This window comes from Harpia harpyja, chromosome 17 (assembly GCF_026419915.1).
Source record: "Harpia harpyja isolate bHarHar1 chromosome 17, bHarHar1 primary haplotype, whole genome shotgun sequence".
NCBI classification, from domain to species: domain Eukaryota; kingdom Metazoa; phylum Chordata; class Aves; order Accipitriformes; family Accipitridae; genus Harpia; species Harpia harpyja.
Window position 1 is genome coordinate 1,398,358 of NC_068956.1, and position 18,153 is coordinate 1,416,510.

The 18,153-nt window shown below is 49.2% G+C and overlaps 1 protein-coding gene across 3 annotated transcripts in view; it reads right to left on the minus strand.

Moving 5' to 3' along the window:
• The window catches only part of PGM2L1 (phosphoglucomutase 2 like 1), a 44,132-nt gene extending 35,581 nt beyond the window's left edge, over positions 1-8,551 (minus strand). Inside the window, exons 1-2 of one of the 3 annotated variants that reach the window (XM_052812186.1) lie at positions 8,460-8,551; positions 8,153-8,365 (exon numbers count right to left, since the gene is read on the minus strand). In XM_052812186.1, coding sequence (XP_052668146.1) covers positions 8,153-8,263 — 111 coding nt within the window. In that variant the 5' untranslated portion in view covers positions 8,264-8,365; positions 8,460-8,551. Of the gene's footprint in view, positions 1-8,152 lie in introns of all 3 variants that reach the window. The other 2 variants (XM_052812187.1, XM_052812188.1) reach the window with 2 other exon arrangements.
• Positions 8,552-18,153: the final 9,602 nt, after the last annotated feature.

Consider the following 18,153-nt stretch of genomic DNA (forward strand, 5'->3'; position numbering starts at 1 on the left):
GAGAATTAAACTATAAAGGCATTAGTTGAATATTTCTTACTGGTTCTTTCACTCCCAATCACGTTGTTAATGTGTACTTACTGCCAGAGTTAGGTTTCAAAGTTAATACCCTGTCAAAATAAGTGGCAGTTTACAACTCTCATAGCAATTCATTTTTTGTTTTGCAGACACTCTTTGCATATGTAGCCTGGGAGAAGAAAAAAATAAGTCTCAAGTTTGCTTAGAATTCAGCAAATTTAATAGCCACAAATTAAGTGCATCAAGCTTTGCCAGCCAGCCTTTGGTTTTTAATCAGCAATTGCTTTAAGCTTTTTTTTTTTTTTTTCAAATAAAGTCAAGGTCGGTTCCTAAGATCCAAACACACCAGAGTATCTATTTGTAGGAACTCCTAACGAAGAGAAATGGAGCATTGTCCATGGCATAGCTAGTCACCTTATACACACAACTTAAGACCAGCAGTGGCACCTGCATCAAGATCTCATTTACAATTTCTCGAAAATTGTAGGTTCTTATTTCCACTTGTAAAGCAAGAAAGGCTTGTTTTCTAGTCAGCAACCACACCAACATTTTTATGTTAAAATCAGTTGGGTAACTGCAGGCAAGCAGTTACTCAGGCTAGTTACCGCAGTGGGAGAGGGAAAGGTGATGGTAGAGCAAATCACAGCCTCTACATATGGCTGTAGGTACTGTACTTGAGAGGTAGAAGCTTCCCTACAGAACACCCCTTGTCTCTGCCAACCCACTTGGGGTACATGTACACCATGAGTTTGTCTTGTTCCGTTTTGTTCCCAAATCCTGGTCCCTCAGAGAGCCACAACAACTCTGTAACAGTCAACTTCTGGTAGGGAGCCCATAAGAGTGGAGGAAGCCAGCTGAAAGAACATTTTAGGTACAGTCTACATCCATTCTGCCCATCTGGAGTGAGCTGTGGAATAGTTTTGCTCCACACACCAAAAGCAGTCTGCTAATACTGTGCCCAAAGGCCCTATACCTCCCCCATACATCATACAACCCATGTACAGAGGACTCAAGTCTTCACACTACCAAAACTAGCACCCCACGAGAACTCTGAACTAGCAAGAGCAGTGAGTTGTTGAGGCAGGGAGGCTGCATGTACCATACAAGATGGGTCTCAGCCAAGCACTACGTAGCATTAATAGTGCCCATCCACCCTGGAGGTTACAAGGCCACAAACAGCGTGCCTAGAGCCACACTGTACTGCAAAAAGCACGTGCAGACTGCACTGCTGACGTGCTACTTCCCTTCGAGAGAGGGGGACAGGCACATCGTGCTGTCTTTCCAGGAATGCTAAGACCTGGAAATCTGCATCTGCAAGGAAGTATCGTAAAAAGCTCTGAACTAGCAATTCTCTGATTACAGACCCACAGTCACATTTCAGAAAAACTAATGGCAAGAAGAGCAAACAGAAGTACAACTCGACACCCTTTAATTCTGTGGCTCAGCATACAAAACAGGAAGAAGTCACAGACAAAGCAGGTCACACCACTGCGTTGTCCAACAATCCGAGATAGTTCACAGCACACAGATCTCATTTGGTTCTCCGTTCTTCCTGAGGGTCATGGTAAGATTGCATCCAGTAAACAAGAGAAAACATTTTTCTGTTGGCATTCATTTCACTACTTCTATTTTTGTGGAAGATTTTATACAGTTTATATAAACAAGTTAAAGCAGATTTTTGTTTCACAGAACAGGACCCCCAGAGGTCACCTGAGAGCCTGTTGCCCAGGACCCTGTCCAGACAGCTACTGAATATCTCCAAGGATGGAGACTCCATCACCTCCCTGGGCAACCTGTGCCAGTGCTCAGTCACCCTCACAGTAAAAGTTTCCCAGTGTTCAGAGCATACCTCCTGTTTTTCATTTTATGCCCATTGCTTCTGGTCCTGTCAGTTAAAGGGGATGTAATATTTTTGCAGTATGACAAGGAGACAGAAGTTAATTTATGTATTTTGTTCCAGTGTCTAACTGAAGTACGTAGCACAGGATAGTCCCTGGCAAAATCTCTAGTTCATGTCAGGGAGAGAAAGAAGTGTGAACCACAGGACTCGCAGAGATGTCCTCAGTGCCGTCAGCAACTTGTGGATGCAGGGTTTGGCACTGGACATGTCTTTAATCTCAAACGTGTGAAATATTACCTCCAGTCAACTTGATAAGCATTTTTCTTCCAGAATTTAGCCTTCAAACCCACAAATCTCAGCAGCACAAGTCTTTAAAACTGGGCAGTAGATAGGACCTGCTGCTTTTAATTCTATTTTAACCTTTGCTGAGCTGCTGTTCTTTAAATTGCTGCTGCAGCTACTCAGTTTCCATCCCCGGCATTGTCAGTTGTTGTTATTATTTTATAAATATTTGTTTCTTCTTGCTTGAATGGTCAATGTCACAGTGATGCACCAGCACTGGTGATGTCACAGCCATGTCACAGCAGGAAGAACATTGGGGAGCTGGTGACACAGGCAGCCCCAGATGGGCACACCAAGGGTTGTGCCAGGCAGGGGAGGGCAAGGTGGATGTTCCTTCTTTGTTGCTTCTCCTATGCATCACAGCTGGACACCCAGAGAGGGATGGGACCAGACGACAGCACGCTCCTGTCCTCTCCCTCCAGAGATAAGTATCCTGCCTGTATCCTGTCACACTTGTTCAGGGAGCTGGAAGCTCCTCAGCCATGGGCAGAGGGAGCTCCCCATCCTTCTACCCCGGAGAGCTGTGGGCTGGGCCCCACATGAGCTCCTGGCACCATCACTAGTGATGCAGTGGCCAGAAGACTGGTAGTGGCCCATGCTACTGGGGGGTGGGTGGCACAGTTGGCCTAGGAGGGGGTGTCTCCTGGCCATCAGGGAGACATGGGATGGACAGCCTTGGCAGAAGGCTGGGAGAGCCCCAGGCAGGGAAGCAGGGGAGGTCTGAGGTGATGGAAGGTGACTGCTTTGGTTGTTGATTCTCCCCTCTTTGACAGCTGCAGCCCCAGATGTGGACATAACCAGACCAGAGGCTCCACTACTCAGCCAGAGTGCGCTGCACCTTTCTACAAGGACATTGACCTAAGAATAAGAAAACACACAGCCCCAGCCTGTACAGCATCATGGTCCTACAGGCAGCTGGAAGCTCCCCACAGCTAAGGACAAAAGGACTTCTGCACCATCCCTCCATCTCCACACCCCATTATGGTCCCACAGGTAGCTAGAAGCCCATCAGTCATGGACAAAGGGAGCACCACACCATCAACCATCTCTGTACCCTACCACCCTCCACGTCCACACCCCATTATGGATCTACAGGTATCTGGAAGCTCCACACAGCTAAGGACAAAGGGATCTCCACATCACCCACCAGCTCTGTATTCCTCCACCTCCATACCCTGTCATTGTCCTACAGAAGCTCCTCACAGCCACAGACAAAAGTAACGTCACCACCGTCCTCCATCTCTGTACCCCTCCACAGCCCTACCAGCAGCTAGAGAATCCCCACAGCCATGAACAGAGTACCCTCCCCACCACCCATCTTAAGTACATAAAGTTCCTCAAAATAAAGTTTCTGATTCATGAACCCACTGGCTGGTTCTTCCAGTCTGTGCTGTCTTTTTTGGTAACCTTTTGGGGTTGTTCCTTGCTGTCCTTGTTTCCTTATATTTATGCATCTTCAAATAAGTGTGTGTATATATGTATGTGATATGCACACATATATAAATATACATACATAAAGGGTACCTATGAATAAATCTGAGGGCTGCACATAGGAACCTGGGTGGGTGGAAGGCACCAGGGCTGGGTGCTGCAGGGCTCCCCAGGAGCCAGCTGCACAGGCCAGCAGACAAGCCACCTCTTTTATATTGGCCCAATACAAAACAAGAAACAAAAAACCTTACTTAACTGCCTTTTTTTTTTTTTACAACCATTTCCACATGTCTTTTAAATAAACTGGATTGACACTTATTGTAGCAATGCTTTATAGCTCACTGCTGCTGAAGGAGGCCATTCACAGCTTCCCAGACTGCTCCCACTAACATGCTGGCTCCTTTCTTGTGTCAGGAAAGAAATAACATTTATGCAGCTGCAGTGAGTCTGATCAATAACAAAACCACTCCCTTCCCCCCGCCACCCTGGATCCATTCCCTGAACAACTGCATGAATATTGTTCCAGCTCGGGCAGGTAGCAAGTGGGAAATACAGCAGTGAGGAAGGGTGGGACTACCTTCTTTCTGCAATTCTCTCATTATGATCTGATGCAGAATAAGAACCATTCATTTCTCAAAACACTTTTAAATCATTAAACCACCCAAATATGTGTAGACCAGCAGTTAAAAAAAACCACAAAAGATCCTACACCACACAGAATATTTACATGTACGAACTCAGAGGTACCTAGCAAAGGGAAGTTCCAAATTATACAAAGCAAGCCAATGCTCAAGTCTTATTTGTGATATCTGAAAGTTAGTGCATAAACACAGAAGAGCGATACCCTTTTGCACCTCCATGACAACAAAGAACAATACAGTTTATTTATCAATACAGAAAGTAATGCTATGACATATAAGTTTCAAGACTAGCCTGATGGACTTAATGTACTTTAATGAATTAGAACAGGCACTAAAGCACAGCACTTGGGTTATTTCAGAGCTTCCCCCATTTCACAAAGTTGTTTACATGCTCTCAGTAGTGTTGGTTGTATCAAGACAGGTTTTGTGCCTCGCTCGACCCAGAATGAACTATTTCAATAATTCACCATTTTATCTTCCATGTTTTAATGTTAGAGCTTGCAATGCATACATGTAATTTTGAAGAATTTATCTTCTCACTTGTGGCCAATTCCTAGACTTTATTTTCCCATTTTTATTCTTAAAAATTCACTTAAAAGTCTTAATAAGTAAAAAATATTGCAAGTTGAATGACAAGAGCAGGTAATTGGTCTTTAACTACCAAGTCCATTGCCCCTTGAAACACATCTTAAAAGTCACAAAAATTAAAAGAACACTGAGGAGCACTCCAAAAAAGCCATAAAACCAACCAAGCCACCTTGTTAGCAAATAGGAAGCTATCCATGCTACATTTGTGTACTGACAATGAGTCCATGAATTAGTAAAATAAAATGAGAGTACAGTGAAAGGGGCCTGCACAAACAGCTCGTGGAGAACTAATTCCAGTTTTTCTCCCCATGTGGTGTTCTAACAGTGCCTTTGTAATAACCATAAAATATCCCCTTCTCCCAGGTACACTCCACCACAACAACCACAGCCCAGGAACAGTTTGTGTACAAACACTCCTCCGTATCTTTATTGAAGATGGGCAAAGCTACACTACACTGAGCATGTCTGGAAGAGTCTTGTCAGCAATCCTACAGGGCTAATTAATAAACCAGCAGCCAACAGCTTGAGCTTAGGCTTCGTTTTTACAGAGTGAGGACTTACCGAGGGAAAGCAAGAGGGTACCTGTTATCTACTCCAACTTTCAGGCAAAGCTGTGAACCTTTCTTTGGGACCAGGCTTTTAAGTAGATCAGGATCTTGATCATACTGTTCTCCCCCACCAGCTGCTGAGCCAGTATCTGACTCTGACTTACACCAAAACCTCCTCTGCTGCCGCTGCCACATACAACAAACCCTCAGCTACTGTACTGAGCACACCTCATTTCCATGCCACACTCTGCATGGCACATTCTTGCCACTCTATAAAGCCATTTAAGACAAGCACATAAAATCATTACTACAACCAAGGTCCAAAATTGTAACATTTGCTCTAAAGAGAAGCAGTTTTCTTGGAGACAACTGCTCTGATCACAGCTTTCTACACAAGCCAGACTCCTTTAGGAGACTCAAGGCAGATGTGGAAGTACAATAGGAAAATTAGTGGATGAAGAGAAATTAAAGGGAGAAAATACGGAACAATAACTAATTGTTCACATAGTTTACCAATGAGGACCAAACAAAAGGCGGGTGCCTTGTGCCTCCAAGCCTGTTTCAAAGACAAAAGTAAACACACAGCAATTAAGGCAAGAGAACGGGAAAGGAGGGAGAGTTAGTTCATGAGCTTCCTTTAAGCCAGTTGCTAGGAGCATTAATAAAGATGCACAAAACTGCTGAGAGAGAGGAGGAAAGCAGAAAGATCATCATATGGTCAGGTCCTCTCCACCCACACACACCCCAGCCTGTAATCAGTTACAGTTTTAGAAGAGGTTACCATGTATACCCAAATCAAAGAGGATGAATAGCACAACTCTAAGAATTAATTACAGCAAGTAATTTTCAATTAAGTTAGAGGACAAAAGCTCCCCACAGCTAAATACAGCTGTGAATGTAGTGCATAGATTTTTTCCTTGATCAGAGGCAGCAAAAGTCCCTACGGCTCAGGAAGCTGGGGGGTGGGGAAGGGGCAAGACAGAGACAGCTCCTTGTCAAGCTGCTTGATAAGCAGCAAACCTACAGAGACCTCATTTCCTAGGTTCCCGGTGAAATATGAGGGCATCAGACAAATAATCCCTCCTCATGCTGTACTTGCTGGTTTCTCCTCACCTTCCCATCCCACAACACCTTCACTTCTTTTGTTTACATCCTCAACAGAGCAACTGCAAGTGCTTCTGAACCACCTGTGCAGCCCCCAGTCCTGCAGAAGCACTGAGTCCGCCTTCTCCAGGTGATTTTGAGTTTTCAAAATTCACAGGAACTCTCTCTGAAATCTCTCAAAGTAATAAGTTCAAGCAGCCTTGTAGGAAAGGTCATGATTATCACCTAGGGAAGGAAGGGTAAACAGGTGCAATCAAACTGACTCTTCAGTTCATATTTTATTGGTTAATTTTGGCCTCAGAAGGAGCTATAGAAACAGTAATATTTCACTGTTGCACATTTTAATCAAAATATTTTTCCCCAGTAACCTTAACATTAAAAAGTGTAAGTTCTCCTACTTCATACATTTTTAGGATAAGCATTTATTCATCTGTTTAAAACAAACAAACACCTTTCAATACACTACCAAGAGGTTATATAAAAACCCCCAAACCATTTACTGAAGTTCAATCTGGGTTATGAAGGGTATTATCAGGAATGTTATTTCCCTTTTCCATTCCTTCCCTCCCCCATGCTACTATTCCCAGATGGTTTCACAACAGCAGCTCTGACCGTAGAATGTGCAGAGTGCAAGTGTTAATTCCTGCAAAAATGAAAGAAAAGAGCCTATTTCCAAGTAGCAGAAAGCTCATCCAAGGGCCATCACACAGAATTTACTTGTAGCGCTCCTGCTTTGATCCTGACAGGATGAAACTAAAGAGGAAACAGTATAAACACATTGACAATCACTCTCATTAGAATAAAAAGAAAAAAAAAAAAAGAAAGAACCCACAGACAGAAACCTAAACCACTGGTAGCTTACCCTCCCCCAACTCCAAGATTTTTTTTTTTTTAAAGCACAGGCCATGATGTTTGGATAAACCAGCTGAAAAGAAAGTAACCCTTTCAACAACGAGTTAAGGAAAATAACCTCCAATACCATATTATTATGGCCCCAAATTTGCTTTGGATGGTTTAATCAGAACTAACCAAGCCTGCAGTCCTCTTCACACCCTGCTGGAGCTGAAAAGGAAAGGAGCATGCCAGAACTTAGACCTCTGGAGCCTGTTTCTTTCCTGGGGAGGGTGCTAAATTCAGGAAGCTAAGTAAAACTAAATTACGCCATTTGACTCTAACTGCATTTTAAGCCATTAAATAGTCCTTCCTTAAATCCGATTTCACAAGATGCACGTTTCTGTCTTAATGAAGAAGCGGTAGCAACACGAAGCAGGTGCCGTACTCCATGTGCCAGTAAGATGACATCATACCATCCCTTCGTCAGGTACAGCCCCTGGAAGGCCGCATACCTCACCTTCCCCCTCTGACAGGTTAAGAATTTCTCAGTCACGGCTGCTTTCGGGGATTTGGCCGGATCCAGACTGCTATTTTTTCGAAAGGCACCTGCCACCCCCAATCCCGGGGGAAAGGGCCCTGCCGAGGGAACGCGGAGGACCGCGGGGAGGGAGAAAGCACCGGGCAGGATGGGAAGCAGACGGCATACGCCACGGGACCGATGACAAAACCACCTTGGGAAGGCGGAGAAGCCCCCACCGGGGCTGGGGGGCTGTTCCCGCCGCCTCCGTTCCCCGCCACACACCCACCTTGTCCCAGCTCAGCCACTGCCACACCGCCTTGTCGAGCTGCGCGTCGCCGGTGCTGCGGGCGATGAGGACGTTGGAGTTGACGTCCCCGGGGGCTCCGCACTCGCCCATGTCGGCGTCCGCGGGGGTCGCGGGGTGGAAACGGGGGACAACGGCGGCGGTGGCGGCTTCGCTTCTTCACTTCGCGACGCCCGCCGCGGCACCGCGCATCGCCTGAAGGAAGGGAAGAGCGAGAGGAGGCGAGGCGGGCCGGTGCCTCGGCGGAGGGGATGGGTGCCCGGTGCTCCCCGCCGCGGCCGCTGTTTACCTCAGCTCAACGCCGAGTAACGGCGATCGCCGCCTCAGCTGGCAACGGTCGGGGCGCCCGCCCTCCCGCCGCGCCCAAGCACCGCCCGCCAGCCGCCGCTCGACAACAACCCCGCGGCCCCGCCCCCGCGCCGCGGCTCCGCCAATCACGCCTCGACCACTCCAAGGCGGCCGGGCCGAGCGGCGATGCATGACGGGAAATGTAGTCCGAGCGCCGCCGCGGGCTGCAGAGGAGAGGGGCTGACGGGCGGGGGAGAAACTACGACTCCCGGCAGGCCTTGCGGCGCGCCTAGTTCGCCTCAGGGTGAGGGGAGGCGGACGGGGATGAGGGGGCAGCGGCTTGGCTTCCCTCAGTCGGCCCGGTTGAGGGGGGCCCGGCCTCTCCCGCCGAACACCCTCTCCCGTAGCCGCGTCTCTCCCCTCAGGAGAGAGCCTGGCTCCGTCCTGCCCTCGCCCCGGGCTCCCCGGGCTGGCGGTACCGGCCCCACGGGCGGGCAGCCGTCGGCCATCAGTGTCACAGAGCGCCTGGCCCTCAGGAGGCCTGAGCAGGGTCAGGGTAGAGGCAGAGAGGGCTGGGTGGAGGCTCCCTCCTTTAGCTTGATGCGGAAAAAAAATGTACAGTGTGTCTCTTATCGCCCTACTAAACAGGCGCTCTCTGCCTCCAGGGTGATCTGTATGAGGAAAAGCTAACAACCTCCCTGGTTGTGCTCCTCCTTCAGCCTCCGAGGCAGCCTTCATGCTGCCAAGTGCATCATCTGTTCCCTCTGAAAGGAAAATGGAAATGGTGCTACCCCCGGGGATGAGCTCGTTGTTCAGAAGCGTTTCCAGATGGGCTTCAGCAGCAATTCAGTTGCCATTAGGAGGAAAATCGTAACCCCCCATCTCCCCTCCCCAGGCTGCTTCGGTTCTAATTGAATCGCCTGTCCCCGAGCAGAAGGCCGCGGCAGTGACCACATCCCGCAGCGCATCCTCATCCCACAGCGCATCCTCATCCTGCAGAGCATCCTCGCAGAGGTTGCCATAGTGACAGCAGGCACTGCAGAGGGATGCGAGGCTTCGGGAAGGTGGGCAGAGGGCGGTGGGACTGCTGCCCAGGGGACGCTGGACGTGAAGGGAGGAACAAAACACCAGGGCTGTGAGCGGCACAGGCTCCTGGGGGAGGTGGAAAGAGAGACTGAATGCAGAGGAAGATGCAATGGAGGGATGGCAAAGATGTGGGGAGGCGGTTTGGGGTACCCAAGCAGTGTAGCAAAGGACGCTGTTGAAAACTGTAAATACAGAAGGGAACCATCCATCATAAGAAAGCTTAGAAATCTCAGTTTAACACCTCTCCCCTTCAAAGCTTGCAAGTCAGTGTCCTGAAGGGACCTCTTTCTTGGCTACAGACATAAACAAATTCTCCAGTCCAGAGGTCTGACTTGGGTGTGGGGAAATGAACCTTTAAATTGGTCTATTACAGTAAATTACTGATAGAAGTCAACAGAAGATAAAGATAAGAAGGAAGTAAGTCAACATAAGTCTTCTGTTATCACTAAAGGACTCTCCTAAGGTTGTTTCTGGTATAGAAGGAGAAGAGTCTGGAGACTGATAAAGCTAGAGTGAGAAAATCAGGCATAATAGAGGATTCAAACAGTGAGTGAGTGGGATATTCCTATCTCCAGATGGATTTGGGGGATCCATCCTTTGGTACTGATGCTCGGAGAAGGAGTGAGCCTGCGGGACAGTAGGGAAGGGCCCTACAACCAGAGCTGCCATGTGGGGGGCCTTGCAGGACCATGAGCCAGAGGTGACCCTGCCAGCCCAACCCGTGAGCAGGACTATGCAGCTCCACACTTCCCACCAGTTCTGGCTTCACCCCATGGGCTTCTGTACCCATTGCCACCTACCCCCCATGTTGCTTCCTCTCCCATCCTTATTTTTTCTCTTTCTTGTACATCTCCACATAAAGAGGTGGCATCTGTCTGTAGCAGTGCTGATGCCATCCTGAGCCCAGCAGTCTGATTAAAACCATGTCCCAAACAGCGAGATGCTGGCACATTTCTCCAGATCTCAGAATAGCTGACAAGGGTGACTCCTGCAGTGAATTTGCACCTGAGAGTCAGCAAGAGGCACAGCACCTGCTTTTCATACCTTTGCTGCTCTTTTCTCCTCCTTTGTGTTTTGTCTTCAAGGAAAGGAGGCCAGAGCCCAGCATAATAGGAGCTCCAGCCCATAAAACCTTTGTTTTCCCCTCAAAAAAAGGACAATGGCCATGTTAAATACCTCTCCAAAGAGCATTTCTTACAAAAACTCTGTAGCTATTTGGAAAGGCAGTAAGAGATATTAAAAGGAAACTTCATACTTCAAATGCTTCAATTCTTGCCTCCTTTTTTTTCCCTATGTGCTTAATGAAAGCTTTAAATTCTTCTGAAGAGCAGGCAGGCTCTTTCTGTACATGAAAGCTTGAACCTCATTAAGTGGTTTCATGCAGGACAGCAGCAGCTGTGCCCACACCCTGCATTATCAGCATTCAGCTACATAGCCATGACTAAAAGCGGGGTTTTCCCTTCAGATATCTAGATAGGAGAATTATCATTCTCTCAGATGTCAATGCTCCTCCATGATTATTTCCCTGAAGAACAGCTAAAACAGCCTCATAGAGGATAAAAGCCTCCTCCTGTTATGTCTTTACCAGGAATAACCACAGCGTGGAGGGTTTGAAACTTCTCGGGATCTTGCCAATGCATCCGGAGTCAGAGAGTGACAATCTGGCTTCCAAATATTTCCCTGTGAGAGGACATTGGTTAACTAGCTCCGAGGCACCACAGTACATATCGCAGATGCCAGGCAGCCCGAGCAACTCCAGAGCAGGGCAATCATATAAAAAGATTATAGGTGATATGGCTTAAATCATGCTTATGGAGATTTGCTGTGTTGGCCTGGAGAAAACACTGACCTCATGGGAGATGACAACTAAGTCCAATGTATTTGAGGATTAATCAGCCACCAGAAGAATTTTTAAAGCTGATTATGTTGCTACAGGAAAGTTAAACTGAGTCCCATCTGCTTTCATGCTGTCGCAGAGAGCAATAGCGAAGAAGCTGGTATGACTCTAGACTGCGCTGCACTGAGACCTGGCAAATCACGGCTCTCCGGGGCACTTTGGGGTGATTGCAGAGCCTCCCCACACTCACTGGCCATACATGTTGCCAGCAGAAATCTCTATTTTCATCATCTGTTACTAACAACAAAATTTCCAGTCCTTATGGCTGTGGAGGAAAGCCAGAAAATAGGAAATTAATCTGCAAGTGAAGGAAAGCCAACATTTCTAAGTTTTCAACCTCACGTATCATTTCGCCTAATTGAGGCACAGCATGCTCAGACCAAACTGAGCAGCAGCAAACAGTCTGGGGGCTAAAACCCATGGGAGAGGCCACAGTGCCAGCGATGAATACAAGCCAGGCTGGGAGGAGAAGGGCTGACAGGCTGCTGGCAGCCGCCAGCTCGTGTGCTGGGAGCTGCCAGAGCCAGCGGGGACCGTGGCGGGGCTCAGCTGGGGGGGAATGACTTCTTCCTAGCCAAAACGAGCATGTGCATCCACATATGCATATGTATGACTGCGTGCATGCATTGCTGCTGCTTTCAGGGAAAGGCCCTGCTCTCTCTGCCGCTGTTATGAAACCCAGAGCTCCCACATGCAGCATAATTGCAACTATGAAATGGCAGATAACTGTCTGTGCCCCCCAAATGAGTTTTCCTCTAATGTAAACAAAAGCATGTAAGTTAATAGAGACTCGTTAATAACACATAGCTCTTGTTTGGGATTTGCGTTTATGCCATGCGGGGGTAAAGAGCATATCCATTCTCCTTTACATGGTTAAATGTATCTGTCCTCCTGACAGGGTTGGGTTTGCAGTGTCTCAGTATCGGACCCCTGAACAGTGATGCACATATTTTGTTCTTTCCAATGTGTTTAATGTTTTTTTCCGCAAAAGAAGGGCTAAGCACGCCGTGATGTCACTGCACATTAGAATTAAAAAATATCTTACAGTCACATTAGCATCCTCAGTGATCTGCAGACCAAATCCTCACCCACAAGAAAGTGGATTAGCTCTGTGAATCGCACAGCTCTGTCCAGCCCTGCGATGGAGAGCTTCAGGGCTGAACCCAGCCGGTACACTGTTTCCATGGCAATTTTACCGCACACAGTTTATTCCAGATCGCCTGCAAACAGCCCAGGGCTCCCATGGTATTCCAGGTTGGTTTTCTGCAGTGAGCTGGGGCCATGCTGGATGAACCCGGTGCATCTTTGCAGCTCGCTGCCAAGCCTCTCAGAAGGCACTATGCACGTCCTCGCTCTGCAGCACAACTTTTGTTTTATTATTTATGTATCCTGAACACCCTGTTCTCCTGTGCCTCTTGGGTTACCTGGTAATAACACAGCAACTCCCATTCTTTCATTTCCCTCTCTCAGAGTAGCGTGTTGCCAGAAAGGCAGTGCAACTCTAAACGCAGCCAATAATGACATCCCTGCCAGTTGATAACATGCTGCATGGGGAGGGGCGGTTGCTTTTTTGGGCCTGAATGCCGTTTTTAATCCAATCTGAGGTCAAAGCAGATGAAGTGCTTTGTCCTGAAGAAGCGCAGGCGCTCTGCAGGCAGAGCACGAAGAAAGGGAGCGCACTGGCAAGGTGGGAAGGATGCGGCAGGGACCACCAGGATTAGGAAATGGCTTTCAAATTCTGCAGCGGCCGCTGGCTTGGCGCTTCACGATGTCAGCCCTGGGAAGGCCTGATCCTGCACCCCCCTGCACTGACAACACGCTCCTTGGCTTCCTCGGGAGCATAACACCCTAAATACCTATGCTTTAAAAGCAGTATGTAACATGCAACTCAGAGCTGCTGGAAAAACCTCCGCTCTCAGCCCAAAGAGAGGGCAAGGAGCAGCTCTCCTCACCATTGCCACAGTCTCAGCTTTCCAGTTTGCGGGCCCCGCCGCAGCCGGCAAATGCTGGGGATGAGATCTTTCATAACAGGCAGCTTGGAGCCAAAAACACACTACAAGTCCAATTCTGCCAGCGGGCACGTGTCCGAGGCAGCAGCCCTGAGCGAGCAAGCGGAGAGGAACTCAGGCTCATCACCTCTTCCCAGCCTAATCTTTTGTCCTAGCTGATAAAAACCATTTTATAGGCTCTGGTGACTAAGCATTTAATCTAGGGCTTAATCAACTACTGCGTGTAGGGGTGATGGTATTTGCTGAGGCTGAGTAGCACAGTGGGTTAGTGTTCCAGGAGTAGGTGTGGGAAAGCCACCGTGAGCATCCCCGTCCCCAGCACCCCTCTGGAGTAGGCACTGATCCAGCTCTCCATATCCTCCCTTAGCTCGGGGCATGGGCTCCTTCCAGGGCTGCTATTTCACTGGGGAAAATTTCGGCGCTTCCCGCTTGCTGGGGCCTCAGCACCCCAGGGAAGCTGGCTTCAGTCACCAGTCCCCTCGTATATCAATGCCTGTCCTTTGCAAACCAGAAACCAAACACAGACCTGGTTATTTTTAATCCTCCCCTCTAGGTATTAATAGCCCACACGCGTGTTCTGCTGAGCAGTTGTCCACCAGCCGCATCCATCTGCAGAAAAGAGATGTGATGGGTCCATTTCCTCTGGTGAGAGAACAAGAAAGAAGTATGGACCAGGCTTTTCACCCCAATTTATCCCCTCAATCCCAAAGTACAAGGTAAGTTGTGTGGAACTGAGAAAATTTGTACTGAAAACTTTCTGCAAGGAGAGTACATGAGATCCTGGGTGTCTGGTATTTCCTGATTGTCAGGAAAAATAAATGATGCTTTGATCTTTATTAAGAAATGCTGCTTTTTCTTACCATATGGTGCAGGTTTTGTAGGTACCCCTAGGGCAGTCAGGCTGAACTGAACTGTCCCGTGATTGCACAGTCCCAACAGTTATTTTATGACCAGACCTTTGATAACATTGCTATAGCTTATTGCCAGCACGTGCAGATCATCCTTCAGCTGGACTGACCCCAGGTCTCCCTTTCCCCTCACCTGTATGAGAACAGGGGAGGAAAAGGAAAAAAATGAGCAGAAAAAGGGAAGCCAGACAGACCTGCGTTGGTGGAACAGCTGCGGTGCAAAGGAGGCCGGGGCCATGTCTCATGTAGAGAGGGTCCAATGTAGCCCCCAAACCCGGATTCTGCCTGCTGAGGGCTCCTCCGCTAATTAATTTGGCAACTCTCAGTGCCAATTTGGGAGCGCACACAAGCAGCTGTGCCATCGCACATGCAGGTCACCATGGTACCGGACACCAGGGAAAGGAGATGCACAGAGGCTCAGAAAGCCAAAGTCTCCTGAACACTGCATTTTTCCATTGTATGCTTTAAAAAAAAAAGCTTGTAAAATGATTTATCTGGGTTAGGGAAGAGCGGGCAAGACTTGTCTGGATTAGGTGCCCAGCGCTGCTTGACAGAGGGCTGTGAGTGAAAAACACTGCAGCAGGAAACATCAGAGCGGCTTTAGGGAAGAGGGACGTGTCAGAGGTGGGTTTTGTGCTGAGCATTCCCGGGAGAAAAGCCGTCAGGAATGGGTGCTCCCTCTGCCGCTGCAGAGATGCATCCCACACTGCCAGCAGCATGCAAACCCGACCTCACAGAGGGGCTGGAGGGGGCTAGCTCAGACAGGCAGAAAATTGAGAGGGGCAGAATAAATGTTTTTCATGCCTGCACATAATTTATTGGGTTTCCCACTATGTAAAGCATCTGATACCAGCCCAGTGTGAGAGAGGTGACTCGGACAGACATCCATTGCAGCAGGATGATAGAAAACAGAGGAAAAGGCCCACGGAGGACTTCCAAGCGACTGACCCTGCATGGCAATTCCTGCAGAGCTTCCAAACAGGTCAGGTTCTTTGGTTTAAGTCACTTTTGTTTCTCTCGTCCCTCTGAACAAGGGTATTGCTCCAGCTGCGATGCCGCAGGGCTGTCAGCAAGGCAGGTTGTAGGAACAGGCTGCGTCTCTAGTCAAGGGAACCGATGTATTTAGAAGAAATGGATGTGTTTTGGACAGTGAGGGTTTCTGACCTGAAGCAAAAGCTTGTGTGTCCAGGAGCAGCCCTCTTCCTGTAATAATGACCTCATCACCTCCCAGAAAATCCTTTTAAGGTAGCACAGGGAATGGCCAACCCCATCTCTCAGCAGGGCTGATTGTGTTACCTCGCAGGAGGACATCACCTCTACTCTCCCTCCAGAGGAGGACGGACAATAATGAATAAGTAATGTCACTGCTTGAAACCGGTCGTGTTTCTGTAGGATGCTGTGAGCTGTGCCGCAGGGCTTTTGTCCAACACCCGCAGCACCGAGCCCCACAGCCTTGCACCTGCGCAGCCAGGACACCGTTACAGCTTCATGTCGAATTTCTTGTGGGTAGCGATTGCCACTGATGCACGAACTGCCCTTAATTCTCTCCCCAGCTTTGTCCACCCCTTGCTTTGTAGCATTTAGTTGTACTCTATACATAGGACAAATAGAGCTCATTAAGACTCCTTAGTAGCTAGCAGTCATTTAATTAGCAAATAAACATCACCCAGCAGTATCTATGCACCAAACCTATCAGCCAAATCGTGCTGCAGCATCTGCCGCAGATCACAGCGTGCTCCAGCCAGCACAACGAGCATAACCAGCAAGAACAGCTGACAGGGAGGGCAAGAGGGGCCTGGGGAAGTTACCCCAGGAATGTATCAGGGAACCCCCCGCTGCAACATGGAAGATGCTTGTCCTGCATCCATCTGCTGCAGTGCAGGGGATGCTTGTCCAGCGTCCATCCGCTGCAGTGCGGGGATGCTCGTCCAGCATCTGTCTGCTGCAGTGCAGGGGATGCTTGTCCAGCACTTCTCTGCCCTGCCATGAACTGGGAGTGCTTTCCCCTTCCCTCCCCCCTTTTTTTTTTAATGTTTCCCAAGATTAACTTTCCCCATCATGACCCCTGTCTACCACAGGCTGCAAATAAGCATTCGTGCCTGTGAGCCTGGCTCAGCACACCTGATAGGAGAGCAGCGTGCCCTTCCCAGACCAGCAGCCCGCTACTCTCCTGCGTGCCTGCCCCATCAGCAGCGCCCGATTCCCACCGAGCACTGACTGCTGTCTTCGAGAAGCAGCTCCCCTTGAACACACCTTCCCACACCTCAGTCCTGCTGTGCCACATAGTCAAAACCAGTATAGTACAAACTGCTGGAGGCACCTCATGCTGTTAGCTAAACATTCACTGATACCTGCTGGCATTGCTCAGCGATACCATTGCTATCAGTCACTGCACTGCTACCGTTTCACCTTGCACAGTTCTTATCGAAATGCCCAGCATCGAAGCAGTTCCAGGAACAGACCTCCACGATTCCCATTGCTCTGACAATCCTCCCAGACAAGGTCAGCCTGAACTTCCCATACACACGACGTTTCGATATCCTTTTCCAAGTACCAGGCAAACTGCTACAGACATTGTCTCACCCGTGATTCATTGCTGCGTGCCAAGGAAAAAAATCTTAAATAAATTGGCCTCACATGAGCTCTATTTTTTTTTTCTAGCTTCATTGCTTAAAACCCAAATGTAGTCAGCTATGATTTGCACGGTTGGGTTTAGTGATTCAGCCAAAGCCAGTGCTTCCCCAGCTCTTGTCTCTGTGCACCTGAGTGCATCTCCTTGCTGTTAAAACAAACCGCACGAGTGTTACCCAGAAATCATCTGCTCCTGGGGCTGCAGCAGAGGCACCGAGGCCAGAGCCCCATCAGCTTTGACGAGGAATCTCTGAACTCTGGGATGAGCACCTAATTAGTCCCGAAACCCTTCCTCCGGCAGCTGAAGCAAACCCATTTTGGGAGGCTGAGCTCATCAAGCTGACCCAGAGACGTGAGTCCCAAGGGGACACCAGCCAGCCTGGAGCTATGGGTCCCAAGGGGACACCATCCAGCCTGGAGCTGTGGATCCTGCAGGGACAAGCCTGGCTGCTGTGGCCCCGGAGAACCCAGGGTGCCAAGGGGAAGGAGCAGATGCCCGTGGCAGGGGGACCCCGAGGCAGCTGCCACAAGGTGGCACTGGCACCTTGTCACCCAGCCTGGTGGCATCCAGCCAGAGAGGCCCCAGAGCAGGGGGCACCCAGGGCATCCCCCCAGCCCTGCCGCGGGCTCTGGTCCGAATTTAACTGCGGGGACGGACGGGAGGAGCTGCTGACGGGTCGGAAATCAGGTGAATCATGATCACTGCAGCAGCTGTGTCTTGCAGGAGGGTTTTTTTCCCCTTTAGGGTTGTCTGGATTAGGGAGAAGCAGCATTTTTTTCAATTTTTATGACATGCCACCCTGTAACGGAGTTGTCCCCCAGGGTCACAGCAGCAGAAGAGACTCTGGGATCACCAGATCCACCCCAGCTACCCCCTGTCCCAAGAGGGCCAGTGGCCATCAGGAGAGGCAAGACGACCACATCACCGGGGAGGTTTGGGGTACCACACTCACCCTTCAGCACCCATCCCATCACCCCCATCCTGGCCCTGGTGCGAGTGGCTGCTCCGCGGCTCATCCCCCCGGAGGAGCCGGAATTAGAGGAGGACAAACACCGCGAAAGTGGAGAAAACCCAAGTGTGGTATGTGCTTGCACAAACCAACACAGCGGAGCGTTGCTGTCTCGGCTCTCCCCGCCTGGCCCGATTCCCCTGAATTATTTGCA